The 24,906-nt window shown below is 42.5% G+C and overlaps 3 protein-coding genes across 4 annotated transcripts in view; 1 reads left to right on the top strand and 2 right to left on the bottom strand.

Moving 5' to 3' along the window:
• The window catches only part of tgfb2 (transforming growth factor, beta 2), a 51,993-nt gene extending 36,092 nt beyond the window's left edge, over nt 1-15,901 (bottom strand). The window contains exon 1 of the mRNA XM_029128701.3: nt 14,789-15,901. Within this exon, the coding sequence (XP_028984534.1) occupies nt 14,789-15,134 (346 nt within the window). The 5' untranslated portion in view covers nt 15,135-15,901. The remainder of the gene's footprint in view (nt 1-14,788) is intronic.
• Nucleotides 15,902-17,003: 1,102 nt separating this feature from the next.
• Nucleotides 17,004-24,469, bottom strand: rrp15 (ribosomal RNA processing 15 homolog). Of its 2 annotated transcripts, none has more exons than XM_029128702.3 (5): nt 24,314-24,469; nt 21,872-22,140; nt 19,750-19,847; nt 19,476-19,665; nt 17,004-17,160 (listed from the first exon to the last, which is right to left on the bottom strand). In XM_029128702.3, exons 1-5 carry the CDS (start codon nt 24,417-24,419, stop codon nt 17,035-17,037), a joined length of 789 nt encoding a protein of 262 aa, XP_028984535.1. In that variant the 5' UTR covers nt 24,420-24,469; the 3' UTR covers nt 17,004-17,034. The 2 variants fall into 2 exon arrangements, with proteins under 2 accessions (XP_028984535.1, XP_055359447.1); XM_055503472.1 differs by lacking the exon at nt 24,314-24,469 and adding an exon at nt 23,777-23,810.
• Nucleotides 23,546-24,906, top strand: part of LOC114842808 (vascular endothelial growth factor A-A-like) — a 103,110-nt gene continuing 101,749 nt past the window's right edge. Inside the window, exon 1 of the mRNA XM_041067743.2 lies at nt 23,546-23,632. Within this exon, the coding sequence (XP_040923677.1) occupies nt 23,609-23,632 (24 nt within the window). The 5' untranslated portion in view covers nt 23,546-23,608. The remainder of the gene's footprint in view (nt 23,633-24,906) is intronic.

Here is a 24,906-nt window from a genome sequence, read left to right as displayed (position 1 = left end):
AGTAATGGTAGTGGTGGTGTAGTAGTATTGGCGGTGGTGGTCTAGTAATAGAGGTAGTGGTGGTGTAGTACTAGAAGTGGTGATAGTGGTGTAGTATAGGTGCTGGTGTAGTAATGGTAGAGGTGGTGTAGTAATAGAAGTTGTGGTGATCTGATGGTGTAGTAGTGGTGGTACTGCAACCTGTGTTTGCCTCCATGTCAGGTGAAGTTTACCAAATAAATTTAACTTTACTTCAAAGGATTTAGGAATCAATGTATTTTCAGTTTATTTCCTGTCTATAGCTGCAATTCAAAAGAAAACATCAAAAGAGAACTTCCCAATAAGCGTGCCTGATTCTTCCTGTCCTTAGTGTCAGGTACAGTATCTTCGGCCACTTCATGTGCTTTATCTGTCATCCATGTTCGTTCTAGTATCAGCTGGACTCTAGACGGCAGACATCAGATATTAAAGACTAAAGCTGAGTAATCATGGGCTGCAGCTGATGCTGACCTCACTGTTTTTGTCTGTGTCTCCCACTGTCCTCATATTCAGCTGCATATAAATAATAATAATCATAAAAATCATAATTTATTAAGTAGAACCTGTTCCACTATACACGGCTGTCCGGCTGTCACCTTCTGTAACATTTCCTTCACTGCCAAGCAGCCATATTTGTCTACGTCATTCATCTTTCTTTACTTACAAACTAAAATATTTCTCAGCAGTTACCATGTAATAATGGATCACACGATGAAACTGATGAAAGTGTGACTGAACTACTTTTGACCTGTCTTCTCTTTTGATTTCTCCATTAGAGCTTCTCCACAGTCACCTAAACCCCTGGTTACAGCCCGTCTTCCTTCTTTGTCAACCTTTATTACATTACCTGGTTCAGACCTCTCTAACATCAGTTATAAATTTACCACTTCAGTCAAAGATTCTGAAAAAACAATAATCTGCCTGTACATTCTGGTTTTTGCTCCAGTTAGCTACAGACTACTTTAACTTTGTTGCGTTTGACTAGAGAGCTGAAAAAACATTACTGGGTGTAGGTTTAGTGAGTAACACAACCTTGTTAGTGTGTCATGATGAGGTGTTTATGACTGAATGCACTTCTTTCTTAAACTGAGAATCAGTTTAGCCTCTAAAGATTTTAAGACCGTTCATGAGAAATCACTTTTTTCTTTTTTCTTCCACATTCTTTAAATCCTAAGAGGTCAGCACATCTGAGATGTGAAATGTGAATCTTTATACAATCCACCCATTTTCAAACTACTTATCCACACGTCTCTTGGTCACAATACATGAATTTGGATCCAAATTTTATCCATTTCTGCAAATGCTACAGTTAGTTAATGCTACAGAAGCTCCAGCAATTGCAACAGCAACTGTTGTATAGAAAGCTTTTCAGCTGCTTTTGAAGGAATAATGCTATTTCCATGGACACTGGCTTTCCATTCTGTGTGTACAGTATGTTAAAGGAGCAATAGCACACTGATTTGTTAGTATTGTTTAATCTCGGCCAATCAAAAGGCAGTAAGGGACAGGTGCGTCTCACCTTAGTACTGACAGTTTGAACTTTCAAATTAATTTTGACACACAAAGAGCGTTCACAAGATCATGCAATGTATTATAGCTGTTAACGGTGTGAACGGTCATTTGAATAAAGACACATATAAACTATGAGAAAATGAAATGCAAGGCTTTAGATGGAAGTCTCAAAATAGCCTGGACTAATGGTAGCTCACTGTCTGCCTGCAGGGATCATGTGGTGTAGCTGGCGAGAGAAGGATGACGTCCGAGCTATGCCTGTTTGGGTTATTTTGTCCAACGCTGATCGCGTCTGTTCATCCTCTTTATTTTTGGTCACGTTGTTTTTCTCTCTTGGCCCTTGTTTTAGAAGCGTGTAAATGCATATGTTTCAACAACTGTTGTATTAGAAATGCTAATACACTTAGAAAGCACAGCCATCCCTGGAGCTCCTGCAGTCAACCTGATGTTGCACACACCCATGCACCCAGACTCCTTTCCAGCATTTGAGGCATCCAAGGCTCAGTACATGCATCAAATATCCACCTCCCCTTTCTCCTGGCCTTCTGGTAGGACTATCATCTTACACAGTGCTGCTGCTAAAAGGCACAGAAAAAAAGTGCTGCAAGAACTAAATCTCTCTCACCCTCATGTTACGCAACGTTACTTGGCTACAGCAGCTGATCAGTTCAAATGGCAACAGCGTCCAGCTCTTGCATAAGTGTGGTGAGGTCTGTCACTCAGAAGGATAGTCTAAGGTTTTAAAAGTGTTCAGCTCTCTGTGCAGCTGCTTTTCTGTTTCTGGTCACTCCATCAGAAGGATCAGACCGAGGAACAGAAACAACTGACATTACATGTGAAGGTTGGCACTGCACAGAAAATGAGAAGAAATGAACTGAAACAGACACGACATGCTGTAAAACTGACACAAGCCAGTATGGCCCCAGTGATGGGACCCTGTGGAGATGGAAAAGCCTGTGGCTCAGTACAAACAATGAAACCACCATGAACAACTGTGTTGCTGTCTACGTGTGGGATAATGAGACAAAATCAAAACGTGGACACTAGTCACATAAGGCTCTGAATCTAAGAAATACATTATATACCAGATTCTAGCACAGCACCCACTAAAAACAACTCATTAGTTCATGTAGTGATCATAACATGTCTGGTATCACCACATTAACATCGCATTTCGCAAAATGTCAGTTGACAGAGAAACACAACAAGATAATGGTCTTGTTAAGCAGCAGGAGCCTCTACAAGCTGAATGTAGGAAGTCCTCACGAGAAAGGAAGTTAACCCCAAAGACGCTAGAGTTAAGGCAACAAGAGACTAACCGAGGAGAAAGTAAATTCATCAAGCTATATGAAAGCTGGAAGGAGCAGGTTAGAGCAGCACGTATGAATCTTAAGGAAGAGTGAGACAAAAGCTAGAGACGTTTATGAAGGTATAGGATCTCATTTGGCACCTTCTACTGATATTCGTAGAAAAATGGATTCCTGCACAGCAGTTACAACAGATTTAATGGGCTTAATGAAGGTACGTATGAGTAAAGTTGGACAAGATGAGTTTGATGCAAGTGCAGAAAATGCAAGCCTTCACATGGTGCTTGACAGGGAGTATGCAGAGTCAATATTTGGGACTATGAGATCCAAATCTATTGTTCATAGCCAGAGTTCGAGCCGTTCATCAGCTGAGCAAAGTATAACAGCCAAAAGAGCAGAGTGTGCTGCGCAGTTAGCTGCAAAGGAAGCAGAGATTGAAAGAGAAGAAGCAATCGCTGCACAAAGACAAAGAGCTTAAAAGGCTAGAAAATCAAAGAGATCTTGAATTAATAGCTGAAAAACTAAAGGCATACTCTGAGGCTGATTCAAATGAGAAGTGTTATGAAAACAGAACAACCCACTATGAGGTGACCAGTGGTCCTGCAGTCCCAAATAAAGAAGGTAAAGAAGGAACAAGCATCACAAACAATGGAGAGCCACTACTTCAAGCTCTACATGACTTGACCAGACTTCCGAGTGTGGTCGGCAGCTCACCACAAACAGCAAAGTTGACTGAGGTGACAGGTTTGTGCCATCGTGTGGCTGTTAAAGAACTCCCACCACTAACACCAACTACTGTCATCTGAGCCCTTGAATCGGACTTCAAGGACCACAAACCCAGGCGAAAAATGTGTATCATTCTCATATTCACACATTTACTAAATGAAGGAATATGCCAGAACGCTAATGGGCACTTTGAAATGCCTCTCCCATTTAAGACACGCCCACAATTACCAGAAAACAAACATCCAATTGCAGTCATCTGTGATGTAGAAAACATGTTTCACAGATTTCATTAAAGCCAAGACGACAGAGACTACTTATGCTTTTTGTGGTGGGAAAATGGCGAAACAAGTTCAGAACCAAAAGAATATCGCATGAAAGTCCATCTTTTTGGAGCAGCATCTTCTCCTGGTTGTGCGAATTACGGAATGAAGTATCTGGCCAGTCACAATGAAAACGATCCAGCAGCCAATTTTAGAAAGAATTTTTATGTTGACGATGGCCTCATCAGTGTAGATTTTGTGGAAGCAGCCATTCAACTTGTTGAAGAAGTACAAGACGTGATACAAGACAACTCAGCGTGGGATTCTTTCAACTGTAGCCTCAATGTTTGATCCACTTCCTGGCCCCCTTTCTTCTGCTGGGGAAGCAAGTACTACAGGAGATGTGTCAAAGGGGCATTGGATGGGATGAACCACTCCCTACAGAATTAAAGCCACAGTGGGACAGTTGGCTTAATGACCTTAAGAAGCTACAACACCTCCAAATCCCAAGATGCCTTGTTTTGGAAGACCCTAGCAAGGTTCTGGGAGTTGAACTACATCACTTCTCAGATGCAAGTAGCCATAGATATGGTCAGTGCTCGTACATCAGAGTAGTGAGTAGAGACAGGGTGCAATGCTCCTTAGTCATTGGTAAAGCCAGGGTGGCACCCACAAAGGTTGTAACCATACCAAGGCTGGAATTTACTGCATCAGTAGTTTCTGCAGCAGTCAGCAGCATGTTGAGGGAGAAGTTCGAGCTCAAAATTGATGAATAATATTTTTGTACAGATTCCCAGGTGGTCTTAGGCTAACAATGAAGCAAAGAGATTCCATGTGTTTGTAGCAAATCGCGTTCAACGAATCAGAGAAACCACTAAACCTGCACAGTGGTACTACATCGAGACGGATCAAAACGCAGCGGATCACGCCTCCAGAGGGCTTAAGGTGGAAGAGTTGATAAACTCGAGTTGGTTCACTGGTCCCAAGTTCCTATGGGAAAGAAAAATTGTCACACAAAAATCTACTCCAAAGATTCTGATAGGGGATCCCGAAGTCAAGACAATACAGGCACTGCAAACACAGGCTGAAAAAGAGGACAGGTTTATAGAAACGTTTGAACGGTTCTCAAAATGGCATACAGCAATAAATGTTGTTTTTCAGATCCAGAAACTAGCAAAGGGAATAAAACCTACAGAACCCGTCACTCACTGTCACTGATCAAACTAGCGCAGAAAGATACCTTTAAAGAGGAAATGCAAATACTTGAAACAAGACATGGAAAACTTCCACAGAGCCACAAACTGTTTCAGCTTGATCCTGTCTTAGAATATGGTGTGCTCAGGGTGGGAGGTCGACTGAGAAAAGCTGCCTTACCTTTGGACGTGAGGCACCCAGTGATTCTACCAAGAAATGGTGTGGTAACCCGCCTTATCTTAAGCTACTGTCATGAGAAAACCCAGCACCAAGGCAGAGGGCAAACTCTCAGTGAACTGAGAGCAAATGGTTTCTGGATTGTTGGGGGCAGCAAGTTTGTAACAAACTACATCAATCAGTTTATTACATGCAGAAGAGCTCGAAGGCCTACAGAGATGCAAAAAATTGAGTGTTTCCGGTCAAGACTGAGGATTGGCTGACTGACGGTAAGCGTATCGCGTCACTTCCGGTTACTGAGGTTTGCTGCCGCTGTGTGTGTAGGGCATTACTCTCCGCTCTTTTCTAAATATTATCGTTTTATATCTAGTAGCGACTGCTAAGAGTTGCAAAACAAGCTTGTAACACTCAAGCATCCTTTCCTTTCATTAAACATCCTGATATTTTTCACTGTTATCTAAGTGTTTTCTCCGCTACCGTAGCTTCTAGCTTACTTTCCTGCTATGGCTTCCCCCTTTTCCTCTCCCTCTCGCTCTGTTCGGTGCTCGGTGTGTCTTATGTTTAGCTTATCCTCTGCCTCCTTTAGTGATGGTAATGGGATCTGTAAAAGGTGTACGCTAGTTGCAGGGTTGGACGCGAGGTTGTTAGACTTAGAGTCTCGGCTTCGCACTTTAGAAAACAGGTCAGCTAGCCAGGTCCCCTTAGTCGGTGCGGAGCCTCTTGGCTTAGCTGCTACCAATCCCCCGGCAGGTCCCAGGCAGCTGGGTAATGACTGGGTGACCGCTCATAAGAAACGTAGCTTTAGGCAGGCGCCCACGGTTCACCACCAACCGCTTCACGTTTCAAACAGATTTTCCCCACTCAGCAACAAACGGCCTAATGACGCCCGGTTACGCCAATCGGAAGTCACTAAAACTAACATTGAGTCAGAGTGTTTGTTCGCCAAAACAATGTCGGACGCCGTAGTTTTCTCTGAACCCCTCCCCAATGTGACCAGCGATGACATGTATAGCCGGCTGTCATCGCTCCACCGCTGGTTGTCTAGGTGGTGTCCTGCAAACGATGTGGGCTTTGTGGCTAATTGGAGCTCTTTTTGGGGAAAACCTGGGCTGATTAGAAGAGAGGGCGTCCATCCCACGTTGAACGGAGCCTCTCTGCTTTCTAGTAACATGGCCATGTTGCTTAGCCTCCCCACTCCGTGACAACTTAGAGTGGAGCCCAGGACGCAGAGTTGCAGTCTTACACACCTCTCTGCATGTTCTCTACAGCCGCAACCCACTCTTAGTCTTAGTTATCGCATAGAGACTGTGTCTGCTCCCCGACCACCTAAACTATACAAGTCACACACAAATCAAAGAGGAGTGACTTACCAGAATTTAATAAACATCAAAACAGTTCCTCTTACAGAACAAAGTAACAGTAAGTTAATAAATTGTGGTTTATTAAATATCAGATCTCTCTCATCTAAATCCTTGTTAATAAATGACTTCATAAGTGACCATCACATAGATCTGTTCTGTCTCACTGAAACCTGGCTGCAGCAGGATGAATAAGTTACTTTAAATGAGTCGACTCCAAAGAGTCACATCAACTATCATGTTCCAAGAAGTACAGGTAGAGGTGAAGGATTAGCAGCAATTTATAAATCAGATTTATTAATTACTCCTAAAACTAAACATTGTTATAACTCATTTGAGAGCCTCACTCTGAGCCTTTCTCACCCAGACTCTAAAACTCAGAAGCCACTTGTGTTTTGTATTGTTTACCGTCCTCCTGCTCCATATTCGGAGTTCTTAACTTAATTTGGTAAATGAACCCACTCATCGTTTTAACCATACCTTCGATCTTGTCCTGACATATGGGGGTGAAATTGATGATTTAATAGTTCTTCCCCAAAACCCTCTGTTATTTGGCCATTTCTTAATAACCTTTGAATTTAGCATAATTGACCTTACAATAGCTGGAAAGAAATGTTACTATAGCAGATGTTTATCTGACAACGCTGTTGCCAGATTCAAGCAGATGATTCCATCATCTTTTGCCTTCATGTGTTGTAGATACACAGAGAACAGTCACCTTAATCCTTATGAACAGGTTGACTGTCTTGTAGATGATGCTGCAGCTTCTCTACGTACAATGTTAGACGCAGTGGCTCCTCTGAAGAAGAAGACAGTGAATCAGAGGAGGTTAGCTCCGTGGTATAACTCAGAGATCCACAGCCTAAAGCACAGGACCAGACAACTAGAAAGACAGTGGCGTTCCAACAAAATAAATGTAAACTGCATTGCATGGAAGGACAGTATAATAAAATATAAAAAAACACTTTGTGCTGCTAGAAAAAAAAAATTATTCTGCCCTAATTGAGGAAAACAAAAACAACCCCAGGTTTCTTTTCAGCACTGTAGCCAGGCTGACTAAGAGTCATAGCTGTGTTGAGTCTACTATCCCCTTAAATCTCAGCAGCAATGACTTTATGAACTACTTTACTACTACTACTTCAGCAGCGACCTCCTCCAAATGACAGAAAGCACTGTCTAGATCCATCAACTTTAAATTTACCAAATCCTCTGTCATGAGGCTTCTTCCCCATAACTCATATGGAGTTAACCTCAATAATCAACTCTTCCAAGTCGTCCACTTGTCTATTAGATCCAATCCCAACCAGAATACTCAAAGAGGTTCTACCTTTAATCCGCTCGTCCATATTAAATCAAATCAACCAATATTTACATTTAGGCTATGTACCACAGGCTTTTAAGGTGGCTGTGGTCAAACCTCTATTGAAAAAACCAACCCTGGACCCTGGAGAACTAGCCAACTATAGGCCCATTTCAAATTTACCCTTCATTTCCAAGATTCTGGAAAAAATCATGGCTAAACAATTATCTGACCACCTGAGTGGGAATAAACTGTAACATCATAGCACAGAAACAGCTCTGGTTAGAGTCACTAATGATCTTCTATTAGCTTCGGACAATGGGTTAGTTTCTGTCCTTGTCCTGTTAGATCTTAGTGCTGCATTTGATACAATTGATCATAACATTCTATTACAGACACCAGAACATAGAATCGGGATTAAAGGAACAGGATTAGCTATGGAGTACCACAAGGTTCTGTGTTTGGTCCAATTTTGTTTAGCCTATACATGTCTCCTCTAGGTGAGATTATTAGAAAGCATTCTTGTCTCTTTCTCTCCAGTAGTTGTGCATCTCTCCCGCTCTCTCTCTCTCTCTCTCTCCTCCACTCTGTCCTCACCTACAGGTATCATTGGACTCAAAGTTTGGTGTCTGTGATGGGCAGCTGTGGATCAAACCATTCTGCCTGTATCCAGTCCCTGGTCCAACCTTCCTGCCTGTGCTCTGTTGTTGCTTGTTGTTGTTGCTGTGCTTTTCTCTCTCTCGCTCCCCTCACCCCAACCCACTTTACTTTGTAAAGTGCCTTGAGATAACTTTGTTGTGATTGGAAGATCTGTCAACCGATGCTTTCATAAATGCTTTTGGCTGTTTCATAGCAATTCGTGGAAGTGTGAGATAAATTAGATCTGATCAAGGGACAAATTTTGTTGGGGCAAGAAACAAATTAACAAAGGCTCTGCACGAGATGGACAAAGACAAAGTCACAGCTTACCTAGCAGAAAACCAATGTGATTTCACTATGAATGTACCTGATGCCAGTCACATGGGAGGTGCATGGGAATGGTAGATTAGGTCTGTTAGGAGCGTCCTGAGCTGGGCCCTCTCTCAAAGTGCTGGAAGATTGGATGATGCTTCCTTAAGGACTTTCCTATATGAAGCCATGTCAATCGTGAATAGTCGTCCATCTAAGGCATCTATCCCACTGCCTCTACTAGGAAAATTTGAGAGTGAAGATCTATACGCCAGGAAACGATGGTGCAGTTTGCGAGTAGCATTGTGGGTCAGTAGCATGAGGGCAAAGGAGAGACGCTAACTGCTGGTAATTCTGTGCACGATCCAAGAGGCGCACACGGTAATTGTGGTTTAATGTTGTCAATGTTATTTTTCGTGTATATGTTCAGAGCATTTATTTCATTCTATTGTTGTAGGTTTTACGGTGTCTGATGATGAAGGGGAGTAAATAAAGAATGTCAAAGACATCAGTATGATGCGTGGCCATGATTGTGGATCTGTGCAGCTACAAACATTATCAAGAAAAAAGTAGCAGTGTTCGTCTTATTCCAGGCCCCGTGCTCAGGGCAGCACAGGACGCCTGGCCTCATGCACTTGGCTAGCTCCTGGGCTGGACAATAGGCCAAGGAAGGAAGAAGTAGATGAACGAGCAGTGGCATCATGAGAGGTGGGCAGGTGTCTTCATGAACCCCAGAATAGTTAATTATGTAGTGAGAACTACTGAGCCAAACAGGTTAGCACCTGTTGGTGCGTGGGACACTGTGAGCAGTGACAGCTCTGTGTTCAGCTCAGTCATGCCAGTGTGTTTGTCCTCTTCCCACTGAATTTCGACGTCTGCTGGTCTGTGTGTTGGCTGTCCACCATAGGACTTTCATCTTCTGCTTCAATCAGACACCAAACAACGCTCCATAATGTAATCCACGCTCATTCCAGCACCACTATGCCCTCAGTAGTCAACAGTTTTTCAGATCGTTTCTGAAAGACAGTATTGGATCACATACTCTCAGAACTCCCCCAAAAATCCTTGACCTGACTCATTTGGTAAAGTTATCTGAATTATCATCTTTGATCTGCCAGTTTATGTTACACCCTCGGGACAAACTAGACTAGGAGACACTAGACACACTGAACGTGTGTCCCATGTGCTGTTGGTTGGATTTTAGTTTGTTCAATCAGAAAAAACAGACCTGGACAGCGGAAACACGATGATATGATAACAACACCTAATGTATGGAGTCAAATTAGGGTCACATTAGATTTGTGCGTGCGTAAACCGATCTGTGCTTGCATAACCAGATGCGTGTGTGCGTAGCCAGATCTGTGCATGTGTCAAGAGCACACTTTAGCGATTTAATGTTAAGATTTTGTCATGCTTGCTCTCAAAACCCTTCCTTTGCTTTATAAATGTCTCTGCTCGCCCTCAGATTCACTCTGCTCAAGTTCAAATCTGTATTCGCGCTCTCAGATTTCCAGCACTCGCGCTCAAATCTTCCTCCTTGCTCTCAGTTCTTGCTGCTCGCTCTCAATTCGTCTCACACTTGCTCTCGCTAGGAGGCCAGGGCTGCTGACCAATGACATGACGTTTACTTTTCTCATGCGGAAGAGAAGCAAAGTGACTTCAGAACAAGTATTTCTGAGTCTGTGTATTAAAAAAAGTCAAAGTCAACTTTATTGTCAATTTCTACAATATTTTTTGTTTTGGATCTACCGAGAATTGAAATTACGTTACTCTCAGACCCCCGATATACAACATCGTAAGAACACAGAACAGACCCGACCACAAATACAACCCCCCGCCCCCAAAAAGCAAAACAACAGAAAGTGGACTACTAATACATCGTATGATGCTATGACGCATTCATTCTATTTTTCATAAAAGGTGACCTGTTTTTGCATTATCTAATTTTACCTTGGTACAGAGAAAATAAATAAATTCATCCAGAGTCAGGTGGCTGCCTTTAGACTTGTTGACATAATAATATAATATATATTTTAACCTGTCCACCCTGTAAATTGTAGGTCAAGCCCAACAACATCAGCACCAGGGTTAGATCGCTAAACAGATTCTCCAGAGAGTCTCCAGTTTTCAGTCTCCAGTCAGACTCCAGTCAGACTGAAAAAGTGATCAGTGGCAACTGCAGATCATCGGGTGCCGTGGATCAGGACAGACACCAGCTGAAGTCAACGGCAACAACGGCAGATTCTCTGTGCAGATCGTCAACTGATTTGTTTTATTTCTCTGTGTTTCATCTCACCTCTTTCTGCGGCTAGTTTGGGGAATTGAATGAAACATATGTTTGACATCTGTCTGGAGAATCAATTCCCATTGGACTTTGCTCAGGTCAGAAAATACGTTGTATTTCCCAGTTAACTCCAAACATCACTAATCTCCCATTCACCTTCCACTCATTGAAACAATGAATCAGTTTCTTCCAGTGTAATAAACGGCGCTGCGTGAAGCCCTGTGCTCCGATGAAGTTAAAACAGTTTTGCTAAACAGGTTTAAACATATCAAAAATCACAACTTTACTGATGGTCTGATGTCTCTTTATTCCTCCATTTTGCTCAAACCAACGTAAGGGCTAGATGGACAAACATACATTGTATTAAAAAATAAAAATCATGTTGGACTGTTAATGCTTTGTATTCAATTGCATTAAGCTAGTTTAATCGATTACCACAGTTAGCGATGTAATTAAATACAAAATAGCTCAACGATGTTCATAATTTCCATAATAAGTGACGTTACTGCTTTTAATTAGAGTTTTAACCAAAATATCATCACAGTGTTCCTTTTACGTTCTCATTGCTTCTCTTGAAATCACAAGACAGACCAAGGACACAAAACCGAAAGGGGAAGCCAGGCTCCTCTCTGGTGGTGTGGTTCAAAGTTCAAGGTTCACCAGGATCAGGAACTGCTGAGTGTTTATGGACGCCATTATTCACAGTGTGGTACAGCTCGACACCAGGTTTCCACGTGGCCTTACACTACCATTATCACAGCAGCTAGAGCTTATCCTTTCTAGGTATGTATAAATCTGAGTTCATTCCTTAACATGTTAAAGATGAAACTAACAGGCATTGTAAATGAGACTCCTGTAAAACAATCCCTTTAATGGCACGGAGGGCAGCTCAGGCTGAGAGGACCAACAGGCTATTGCCTTCCAAATTCTACCCTGAAGTTGTGCATGAGCTTGGCAGTAGACCAGAGCATGGTTTCATTGGAAGTACATCTAAGCCTGGTTCATCACACAGATTCTACGACATGCACAGATCAGGACACCTTCCTCTATATTAACTATAGTCAAAGATGACATAATCACTGGCCTTATGATATGATTCATGTACGCACAGTGGGGCTCTATTAGCGTGATAGAGCTTCCTGCTGACGCCATTCTCATAACAAAGCGGAAGGAAATATGACGAAGATGAAAAAAGGCATGTTTGAACTAAACATCAGCATCAGATGTGGGAGCCCATGGAAAACAAGCCACTTCTCTCATAACTTGTGTTATTGGGAACACTGGTGCTAACTATATAAGATGTTTATCCACCTGAAGACTACAACTGGACCCTTTACAGACCGTTGTATCATGTTTCTGACTAAACAGAACATATATTTTTAAAATGTTAATACATGTTTTATCAAACAATGTCATTTAAATCTGACCTATAGGAGCTGCTTGCTGAACGAGTGCCGCTGTGTGACTGTAAACAGTTTGCTGAAGAGAAGCAGTGACGGCTCGACCACCGGCACTGACAAGCCTGTGCCAACTAAAAGCTGATCTGTGTTTATATGTGGCCTGAAGGTTCAAATTGGAGTTTTTGTTTGACCATTAGAAAAATGATGCCAACGGTAAAAATTAATTTATGTCTGTAAAGTTTACACTTGACCAAGAGAGAATGCTCATGTGTGTGACTGTTGCTAGGAGTCAGTTTCAACATGCTGAAGCCCATTATAATAATGCACCTTATTGTCACATTGAAACCCTGGATGTGTTGCTGTAAATCCAGACCTAAAGCTCCACTCAGCAGCTAAGCTCAGCCTGGTCTTACCTCACACCTACCATCAATTATGTGTATTGAAGAAAGCTGTAACCATCACCACAATCAGGAAATGGATGTCTAAAGCCAACGGCACAGACTGAGATGTATAACCTGAAGAGAGACACAATCACTGTTGACATCAAGGCCACCATTTAAAAATAGAGACCAAAAAAATCCAATATGTCCAATGTGAGCTGAAAAGGACAATAACATGAGAAACGCGTGATGGGAATAAACAATTTCACTAACAGCTAGATCAGGTACCCATGGGTGACAAGTCTACTCACTCCTCACCGCTCCTCAGTGCCATTCTCTGCTCCACCTGAATAAGCCAGCAGCTGTCAGAGACAGCTGTCAGAGACAGGCATCATTACACTTGTGTTTTAATGATTATGAACCTTATGATTATGAGCCTTAGTTTACTTCAGGAGAAAGTGAGCTACTTTAAGCCATGGTCATAGACGTCCATTTTTACTAAACCAGACTCAGCTTCATATTGCTGCAAACATACGACATGAGATCGCCAGGCTAACATTTTGTTTGGTTGGCGTCTCAAAAGCGCTTGTGTAATGTTGGAAACCAAAAAGATGTTCAAGTGCGTAACAGGGAGAGGCGTGAGCTTGTAGAAGACGAGAGCACCACGTGGCCAACACTGGCTCAGTGTATGTCCATTTAATGGACAGTTTGAAGGTGGTGGGAGAATGAGAGAATCACTTCACATTACTTCATACCAAACGTTCTCATCATGACAGGTAAAAAATGAGCAAGCAAAAGCAAACTCCACATATTTAACGTCTGTGATGTTATGTCTATATGAAGAAACAGCCAGAGAAAACTGGAGCAAACACAGAGCAGGTGTAAAGACCACTAAACCGAGTTAATCTACGCATCGGTAGATGCTCTACAGGAAAGCATCCTCCAGGCTGACTGGAGCCTCCTGTCTGGGACCTGGAGGCTCTAGCTTCCAGACCTGAGAGTTTCCATTCATTGTTTATACAAGACCTCATAGCTAGCTGGGTTCAAACAAACAACTACTGTATGAGTAAAGTTCTCTGCAAATTCCATACATTGAGTCTGTGCTGCCCTGCATTTATCTGAGACCTGAATGAATGGGAGCCACTTGTGCCTTGTTCCCTCATGCATGCTGACTCAGCATTAGCTACACACTCAACACACTCAAAGCTTTGGCGTCACGCCTCATTCATTTAGGACTGGTTTGGTCTGCTGTATTTTGAATTTTGTACGGTCTGAGACTTCCTTTGTATACATAACATGTTTGTTGTGAATTGGCTGATACATTATTCTACATTTAATGCATACAGTAAAGTTAACGGCAGTGCTTTCCCAGGAAGGTCAACATTAACAAGTTTGATATGTTTCAAGGGCAAAAGAAAGTCTAGGTGTTGAAGGTGTCTAAACCCAAGCTGACCAAGAACCAACCAGGTTGGGCCTGATGAGTACCAAAGCTTCCAGTGAGTGAAGTCTACTGGGATTCTCAGTGACTTTCATTCTGTAGACTGCCTGACCCACAGTAGAAGGTCTGTCATTCATCCTGGAGTAACCCAACAACCTAACAATCCTCATCCAGCAGCTGATGAAAAAGATGCTGTGCTGTTCAGCTGCCATTAAACGTACTTATGAGCTAAAACAGGCTTTAGCAGAAAGTCACTACATTACAAACACATTACCTGCAATAACCAATTACTTAGTTTGTCTATTTTCACTGGTTTAATAAAAGACTTCGTATTCCTTGGAATTTCTATGAGGAGTCCGTGTAAACCCAGTGTAATGGGTTTTCCAAAACAATCACAAGCCCAATTTCAAATTAATCAAACTATGTTTAAGACGTCATTTGTGGCTCAGCTTCAGGAACACACGTACGCACTGGCACTATACTTACTTTCTGACTGGTGGAAAGGCTGCATGTCGATCTTGTGCACCTCCTTGGCATAATACTCCTCCTCGCTCCGCTGTCGCTCACACGTCGCCGCCCGCTCGTTGGCTTTTTCCTGCAGCAAATCCCGGGTGCTGTTGTAAATTGCGACAATGTCTCCGGACACCTCATCGGGCTCCGGGAAGTCCTCCGGTGGCGCAGTGAGCTTTAACTTGCTCAGGATCTGCCCTCGGATGGCCTCGATGCGCTTCTTCTTGAACTGTTCCATGTCCAGCGTACTGCATGTGGACAAACTAAGTGCCACGGCGACTAAATCCAAAGTGAACACAATGCTGATGATACACAGGTTCATCTTGTCCAGTCGCCCTTAATTTTAAATAAAAAACGGCTTTAGGAAAACACTCAGAGGTGGGTTAAATATCACCAAGCAGACACATTCCTTGGTCAGAAATCAAAGTGGAGGCCGTTTAGGCATACGAGCCAGTTGGCCCCGAGTAGTTCTCTAAAAACGGTATGGTTCGGATTTCTAGTTTAAATAACGAATCTCTGCAATCCATCCAAGTGCCTCGACACAAAAAGCGAGCCGTTATTTGGAGTCGCAGGGAAATAGTCGCCACGACGCGTAAAGAAGAAACTCGGCGTTGGCTTAGCACCAAGCGCATTTAAATCAGTCGAAAACAGGAGTTCAAAGCGTAAAAGTTTGGTTGTGAGCGGGACGCACAGCCTTGTAGCCACTGCATCAGAGAGCTTGGATCTCAGCTCACAAACAGCCCGCAGCCCAAGTTTTGCTGAACCTCCGCCGGACGTCAAACGCGGCCCTGGTGTTCCGAGTGCGCAAGGTAATAGTTGTTCAGAAGCAGCCAAGAGAACCCTCCCGGCGCGGCTGCACAGCGCTGTGGCGCGTCTCCCTTCGGGCCATCCAGTTGCGCTACAGCTGGCGTTTCCCGCGGATTTATGCGAGACTCAAATACCTCGCGCTCCCCACCAGCCTGCTTCAATTCGGGGCTGTGATCATCGCTGTGGAAGTCGGGACCCCTTCACTTCCACACTACTAGGGCATTCATTGCAGCTTAAGACGACTTGCTGGACCAGCTCCGGTATGGCCCTGGTGCGCCGTGACGCGTGGTCCTACAGCCCGTAGATTACGCTTCTTCCTCTAATGGAGCCCCAAGGACTTGTTCACACGATATCCGCAAGCAAAACCTTCCCAGTACGGTTTTCAGCATTTGCAACATTCAGAGAAATTCAAGTCATGACTAAAGAAAGTGGACTCGTGGTAAAAGATGTGCTCTGGATCTGTTGCCAACGTCTCCTCTGACTTTACGCCATGAGACGGGCCATTTCGTCCAGAGCGAGGAACCGATACAAACACGTAGACTGGGTATGTCGCACTTCCGAAAATCAAATCATTCTGAATACACTGCAGTTTACCAGAAGATCTTTTCTTCCTTCTGGGCCAAGTTAGGCCGAACCAGACAGAAGGCGTCACAGCCAGTCACCTTCTGTAAAACCAACGAAGAACAAGTTTAACTCTTTAAACATTTGTTACTGTCCAGTAACGGCCTTTGGGGGATCCTGGCTGTGAAACAGAAGTGCACCATTACATTTATACACGGCAGAGTTCAGAGAGTCAAGATTAGGTTTGAGTGGCAAAGCTTGGATTTGGCCTGTTCCCCACTATGCATTAAGAGGCTGCTGTGGTTCATCTCCCAGCAGCTCAGTGCACAAACAGGCGTCAAGTGTAGCTCTGCTTCCATTAGGTCACACAGTCATGGTTCATCTAAATCCTCTGCTGCAACTACATCAGTAAGAAACAATAATAACAGGAAAATAATGCAGCAGGAAGGTTAGTCCAGCGGCTTCACTAAAAGCCTTTCCTATCAGTTCACATCAGGTGTTGGCCCTGACAGCAGCTCTATTTAACCAGTAGCCCCACACAGGCCTTACAAAATGTTCAATGCACATACACTGTTGGCTACTGTGACAAGAACCATTGATGCAGCATGTTCATAATATTTTTCATACCTGCAGAAGGTTGAGGCCTTCAGCAAAAATTAGACGACATCAAACTGCTCCAAAGTACAGTTACACTGTTAGACATTCATGGTTCCATGACATGTCTATGTACATCACATACATAAGGACACTACACCACTGAAGACTCTGAAGTAAGTGATCTTTTACCAAGAACACAAGTAAAAACAGTAATGCACTGTGTTGAAAAAAAATTGGTCTTTAATATTAAGTTTAAGTTATGTCACTGTCTTGTGCTCCGTTTCCTCTCCGTCACTGGCTTTGTCCCAGTCTTTCATGTTGGCTCCCATCATGAACTCATCAGTGAGTACACTCCAGGTGGGCTTTTCCTCTGCTGCACTAGTCTGCACACAAAAAGTTACAGCACACGGTCATTGATCATGTTCGGGATGTGGGTGCAGTTAGGCTTTGTTTCCCATCCATGCTGTCATGAATAGAATGCCTTTATTAGTATTTATTTATTAGTATTTATTATTACAGCGGGGAAATTTAATCAGCAGCCAGCTTGACCGGCGCCAAGTCTGACAGTGGAAGCAAGTTGCAGTACAAACAATACAAAAACAAAACACACGCACACACAGTGGCGCACAATACAAGTGGAAACCTTGGTGGAATTTTTTCTTGGATACATCAGGACAGATAGATAAGGTCGGAGAGCAGATGGTGAGACTGTATACTGCATCAGTATAGTGAAGTGTTGTTTATAGATGTATGACCGAGGCTGACCAATATGTTTACATGCCAGTCCAACAGTTGTCCTTGAAAGAAGACACAATAAGGGAAAGAAGATAGAGGCACAGCTGGTGAGCTAGATTGGACCTGGAAAAGGAGGGGTGAGGGAGAAGGAACAGAATAATACACAGCCAATTCTAGTACATTTTAACAATCCATGACTAATTTGTCTAGATCAATAGTCCAATCGGTCAGAACTCAGGGCTTCATCGCCTCCTGTGGGACCATGGGTTACCGTTGACATCTCCTCAAGCCTGTCAGACACGGCTGTCACCATATTCACCAAGTGTTCAGCCTGTCTGCAGATGTTATCCATCTGTCTCCTGTCTTCCTCCGAACGGCTGAGATCTTACTAGTCAGTCCTGTAATCTGGGCATCCGAACGGGCTAAATTGGTACTGATCAGTCCCTCAATCCGGGTCATCATCCTCTGATGCAATTCCTCCGAACGAGCTGAGATGTTACTTGTCAGTCCTTTAATCCAGGCTAACCTCTGGTGTAATTCCGTCAGCTGAGTAACCATGGCCCTCATCGGCGTTTGTAGCTCCATAGCCGGTGGACGTGCCAATAAGTCAGCCGTAGATTTTCCAATCTTCCGATAAAGCAAGGCACCGCCAAGGCCAATCATGAGTAGCCCTATTGTCAAAGTCCAAAATATGAATAGATCCTCTGCATCCTTGATGGACAGAGGCTTCAGACACATGGGGCACCAGGAATTCCAGGCATCTCGCACGTAACCAGAGGCAAGAGTCCCAGAGGGGCAGAGGGGTTCTCCCGGAGATTCTTTCCTTTGTGAGAAAATTTTATCCAATGTGCTGAGTGTTCAGTTAACTAGTTCCATGTTCAAAAATAGTTGTTATTCCAGAATAGCAGATCAGGGTGCTCAGAAAAGACAGGACAAGGACACTGCAAGCAAAAGTAGAGTGGGAGCAGAGAGAAAACACGTCTGCACTCCTCAAGAGGTGGAAGTAGAAGACGTAGAAGTAAAAACAACCGTTAAAACACAGCAGCAGCACCAGCTGGTGGAGGCAGTTTTCAATCTGTGTTCAATCTTTATGTTAAGGATGATTAGATTTGGAGTTCCAGAGGGTTCTGTGCTCAGTCCAGTACGTGTCTCTTCGAGGTTATATCATTAGGACTTTTCCATTGCCATGCAGATGCCACCTTATATATGTAAGAAACAAATATCAGTCCTACATATCTGGTTCCCTTCAACTACATTCAGGTATAACAGTGATTAGCTCTTCTGTTTTCTTGTATCTCTTTTATCCAATAACCTATCATTGTTCTATGTTTAACTAACCTTATCTCCTTGTCCCCAGTAGTTGCTGGAGTAAGAGTAGTGCTTCTTCTCCCCCACTCTAGCCTCATCTATAGGTATCATCAGACTCCATGCTTTGTGTCTGATGGGCAGCTGCGGTTCCAACCGTCCTGCCTGTGTCCAGTCCCTGGTCCAACCGCCCTGCCTTTGCCCTGTTATTGTCTGCCTCACCCCCTGTCTGCCTCTCCCCCTCCCGGTTGAGGCAGATGGCCGCCCACATTCAGCCTGGTTCTGCTGGAGGTTCCTTATTAGAGAGTTTTTCCTCTCCACTGTTGCTGTCAAATTGTAATTAATTACATTTAAATGCTTGCTGTATGTGGAATTCGTTGGTTTAGTCGTGTATGATCTTAAACTTTACCCTGTAAAGTGCCTTGAGATAACTATGTTGTGATTTTTAAGTTGAAATTTAGGTTTAATATCAGAGAAATATATTATGTTAAATCCATGTTTTGAAATGAATTTCATTTTTTTAAAAATGAATTGTTGCAGTCCCAACACCGTTTATCTCAAAAATCGGTAATTGTCTACAACAAATCGCAATCTGTCTCCAATTTAAGGTTGGATGCATTTAGTCAAACTAGCAAAAAAGCAAGACGTGAGAACTTACAGTGTGTCTTTCCGTCCTGCTGGACTCTACAGCCACCCCTTCGTTTCTCCTCAGTACGTCAATAAAGTCTTTTTTAGAGACTAAAGACAGGATTTTGGCCTTCTTCCTCTCTGAACCACCTAATTCCTGGATCTTGTGCTCCATTGTTTTCTGGTGTTTCCTTACGGCATTGAAGAGCTGCACCACCCCTCTAAGCATCAAAACACAATCACACATTGACATTAGATATGCCACTTTAAATGCTGTTACACAAAATCTGAGAAAAACAACAAACCTTGTAGCAATTCTCTGCAGAGCTCGTTCTGTTTCACGGTTCTTTACTATGTCTGGTTTCTCCATGAACATTATCTCCCACGCTTGTCTCTTGTCAACCTGTTGGACGAAATGCATTAACAAGTCACCAAACTGTCTACACACTCTGACACGCACGCACACATTGAATTTACCAATTATGCTTTCAACTAATCCATAGGTCATGTTGAGTGGCAGTATAGACCGCTTTTTAACCTGGAGCCAGTGGATGACTGTTCTGCCTGGACACAAGGGAACCATGCCGGCACAGCAGGTCACTCCACGGACGTACCAATGTATGCAACAGACAACACTGGGGAACAAAGCTGCTGCAGCCTCCTCAGAGACCTGGCAGATCTGGAGTATGTGTCTGTGAATTGCAGACAATGTTTACCTTCCCAGGAAGGTTATTGTTGTAGTAACACTCCACCCACCAAGTTGAAGAGCAGGTAGCCTGACCCATGGCAACATGCAACTAGCAGCCAATGCATAGGACAGGTCCTACTTCAATACAGAGCTGCTAGCAGTGACCACTGTTTCCTCTTTTTTCCACAAACACTCCTAAAACTGCAACCCGTGATTGAAATGAACATTTGATCCAGGAGATAATGCGTTAACATGCCGCCGCATGCGGGTTAGAACGAGGAATATTTCAGTATTCAAAAGGTTCAAATGGGAATCAGACCACATCATTGATAGCGGATTTTTAATCACTTATATGAATAAAACATTTTATACTCACATCAATTGCTCAAAACAGGTGTTGGCACATTAAACAAGTATTTTCATCATTTTGGTATTACCATGAGCAATAAAATCGCCTCATTTACATTGCAAATTATAAATAGTTCTTCTAGGCATTGTGTGAAAGACGTTTATTACTCTGGAAGTCACTAAATGCCTTGTCAACCCCAAAGGAGGCTTGATTCTGCTTCAGACCCTATGCTGTGGTTCACGTTGGTTGGGCTTAATTGGTGGAGGGCAGACAGCTGGGTTTCTGTAGAGCTTAAGGGCAAATGTACAAAGATGCATAGGGCTGCAACAACAAATCGATAACGGAAATTGATCGAGAATGATTTGCTATAATTGCTTAGTCAGGCTGCTCCTTTTCCAGCGCAGCAGCAAATAATGCAGCTGCTGGCGAAATGCATGAGAAAACAAACCAAGAGGCATCAAAAAGGAAAGCTGCCCCCTAATTTCTTGAGCTGTGATATGTGAAACCAAGAAAAAGTTAACCTGCAAGTCATACAGAGTTCAGCTCGTGGTTTGTAAATACTACAAACCACCTGTTGCAGATCTTCACAATGGAACACAACTCTATGCGTGCTTCGTTTTTTGTTTTTTGTTTTTTTTTGGGATATTGGGGTTTTATTATACAAACGCTGGATTGTTTGAGATTTAAAGAGAAAAAAAACCTGCCAAGCGATTTCTAATAAGCAAAACATCGAATACTGTTTTTTACATTTTTTTATTTGTAAAATCTGATTAATCGAAAAGTAATCAACAGATTAATCAGTCATCAAAATAATTGTTAGTTGCAGCCCTAGATATGCACCACTCACTCAGTCTTTGTTCCGTTTTAACATTCCTGTATGAGTTACATTTCCATTGTTCCCATACAATAATTTTAGCACGGAACATCAGATTAAACACATTTTATCTGCATTAACAGAACTGGTGGGTTCCTGGAACACCTGATAGCACTGTGTCTGCAAATGAGAGATCATAAAAGCATTGAAGTAGCTAACAGTTATTTACATCATCTTGTGCAGCATTTGGCCCTGTGCAGCTTCTTACAGGGGACAATGACCAAAACACACAGGAAGAGATTCTTCACTTCTCTTAACAGATGGTTTAACTCAAAGTCAGACAAGTAGCAGCTGGTAACAGCTTGACAAAGCTTCTGCAGGGGAGACAGCAAAGGCTTCTCATCTAAACAATATATTTAGTTTCTGAAAGGTTAAAGCCACAGACAATGTATTGTCAAATGCTTTCTGAGGGTCTGATGCCTATTAACAAAAGTCTGCCCTACCTGTATTTCACCTTTGACTGACTTTAGTTTATGCAATACAGCTGAAGGCCAATCAAGCAAGAACAGTCATTACCTGTTTCTTCCTTTCCAGCTGCTCCTGTTTCTGTCTCTCCTTCATCTTGTCCAGCTGTTTGTTTCTCAGAAGGATGCTGCTCTTCCTCTCTGGGGTCTTCTTCCCCAGGATCTTTGCCATGGCCTCTGCCCACCCAGCATTCATGTTGCTTTCATCTCCCTTCTCGTCACCATCTCCATCGTATTCCTCTCCATCCTTTTCATCATTGCTTCCTCCATTGGAAACACTCTGGTCATTGTAGTCCTCAAATGATGGCTGTACATCCTCCCCTAAATCAAATACATACAGTTACTGTATAAGACAAAATGCAGATGCAGTAACAAAGTGGAGATTCTTCAGCTTCAATTTTTAAAATCAGAATCAACTAGTATGTCATTACATTACTGCAGTTTCTGATACAATTATAAATCTATAAAAGAAAAATGCTTCTGTTCCTATAAAAGTACAGAGCTCTTATAGTATAAATGTGTTCTGTCAACTTAAAACTGTATATGAGAGTTACAAACTGGAATAACTATATCAAAACTAACTTCAGCACAGCAAATTAGGATTTAGATCTCTAGGATCTGTGAAACATCCTGACCCCCTTCATTATACTGCCAGGAGAAAAATAGGAGCAGCAGCAGCTATTGTAGGTGTTGTTTAACAGCCCACATGCAGCGCATTATGGAAATATATGAAGAGGTGAAATCCCTTCGGAAGCATTCCACAGATAATACAGATGCTGGTCATATTAGAATATCATCAAAACGTTTATGTATTATGTATTTATTTTTTACCAATTCCATTCAAAAAGTGAAACTTGCATATTATATTCATTCATTACACACAGACTGACTGAATTATGATTATAACTGACAACTAATAACGTCAAAAATTCCGTATTTCAGAAAATTAGAATATTGTGAAAGGGTTCAATATTGAAGACACCTGGTGCCACACTCTAATTAGCCATTTACTTCAAAACACCTGCCAAGGCCTTTAAATGGTTTCTCAGTCTAGTTTTGAAGGCTACACAATCATGGGGAAGACTGCTGACCCAACAGCTGTCCACAAGACGACCACTGACACCTTGAACAAGGAGGGTACAAAGGCTGGCTGTTCAGAGCTGTGTCCAAGCACATTAAGTGTCTATGCTGGTGACCCCAACAATTGCAAGGCAGCCTAACATACCATTGTTGCTGACATACAGTAATCTGAATAAGAGCATGATTAACAGCCAATTTTGTGGAGTTACAGCATTCTGAATCAAGGCATGATCCACTGTCTTTCTGCAATATGCAGCCATAAGAGAATATAGTCACATGCTCCAGCTGTGAATAATATGTCTGCAAAGACCACTCTACTGTTGGTTGAACATCCTGCGGCTCTTGAAACAACTGATAAATGATCCTAGTGTGCATTGCTTAAACAAATTGACATTTAAATGGTTAAATAAAAAATATATTTTATACTGAATACAAGAACTGATTGTAGTTACCAGCACCTGTATACACTAGCAGCTCCAGAGAAAATCATAATTCCTGAATGATAAACTTTAAATGCTTTAGATTCAATTTGGGAATTTATGCAGTACTCAGATTAACTGGTTAACTATTTAACTATGGCAGTTTGCACTTTTCCATGCATTTCACAGTTTCATCAGGGGTTAGGCCCCCAACAATAACGCTAATCTTCAATGATAAACTCTGCATTTGGTAGTGAGGTGGAGGCGGATTATTTGCTGTGACGTTCTTGATGCGAACAGCTGAAAATGAGAAGGTGAGGAGCCATGCATTTAAACTAATTAATGTTGATGTTCATATAAAAGACATTTGAAAAGCCAACTTGGCTGAAATACGCCCTTCACCAGAAACCTAGACCACCAACTACACTATGACAACAGGTACAGACTTTTGACTTTACCTAGTCTAAAGTCCGTCATCGGTTGTGACTCTTCAGACCATCGGTGGCTCAAAGGTATGTCCGTGTCCTTTGGCCTTTATATTGGCATCATCTTCAAATTTTACCAGCACACTTGCTACCTTTAGATAGACATTCTCGGTATTCATTTGGAGGCAAACTCACAGGACTCGTCTAAACAGCCAAGAGAAGCCTCCTGCTTAAAGCCAGCACGTGTTTGCTTGTCTGAGTGAGTGTCCTGCAGCCCACTGGCGTTATTGGTAGTTGATTACACATAGGTTTGTAACTCGCCCTCTATAACTCTCGCCATTTCCCGTTTTTTTACAACGTGCTACGGCCAGCGGGCTTCGTGGAAACGTGGTTCGAGATAAGGTTGTTTGAGAGTCATTGTTACCAGTTGTTCGAGGTAGTGTGCTACGTTTTTGCTACATCTGTACTATACTTATGTTATATTGATTCAAATTGGGAATTGGGGATTCGCGATATGTGCAGTCATTGTATTTTACAAGACAACAAAGATAAACTACACGCAAAACTTACCGGTAAACAGCACATGCAGCTCCTCCATGGCCGCCATCATTGAGTTACGCAAGAACTGTGGCTGTGTTCTTCTTCCAATAAACAACGAAAGGCGCGTTATCGCCATCGACTGGTGAGGAGTAGTAGTAATAGTAATGGTAGTAGCAATAATAGTTATAGCAGTTGATCAGGACTGCACATGCATCTAAAAAGATTGTTGTTATGACAATGAAACAATACTTTCATATTTTCATTGTTGCCTCCACTTGTCTTTGATATTTTTCAGTATACTATGAAAGGTTTCACTGTCACATTTGCCAATGGTGTGCTTCCCTGTTCTAACAGTGTGATGTGTGATATCAAGTCCACTGTGTCCAAGTTCCTTTTATCCCAATATGTGCTGGTGTCATAAACATTTTACTATTCCGATCCTTTTCTGAATTATACGTCTGCTGTATTTTTGTTAGATTGCTCTACTGTATGAATGACAGATGTAAACTGCCATACAACCTACGCAAACACCATATGGTGTTTAGAATGCTTAGAATGACATCCATTAGGCAATACAACCCAAATTCCTATGGATCGTAAATGTAGCATGGTCATGGCCTACG

The sequence above is a fragment of the Betta splendens genome, chromosome 16 (genome assembly GCF_900634795.4).
Source record: "Betta splendens chromosome 16, fBetSpl5.4, whole genome shotgun sequence".
NCBI lineage: Eukaryota > Metazoa > Chordata > Actinopteri > Anabantiformes > Osphronemidae > Betta > Betta splendens.
The sequence above is the reverse complement of the archived record's forward strand: the minus strand, read 5'-3'. Positions and strand labels throughout refer to the sequence as shown.

Coding starts and splice junctions, on each gene's coding strand:
- rrp15 (XM_029128702.3), bottom strand. CDS start 24,419: ATGGCGATAACGCGCCTTTCGTTGTTTATTGGAAGAAGAACACAGCCA. Junction 22,141..24,313: donor GCTGCATGTGCTGTTTACCG/GTAAGTTTTGCG, acceptor TATTTGATTTAG/GGGAGGATGTACAGCCATCA. Junction 19,666..19,749: donor CTGCAGAGAATTGCTACAAG/GTTTGTTGTTTT, acceptor TTTGATGCTTAG/AGGGGTGGTGCAGCTCTTCA.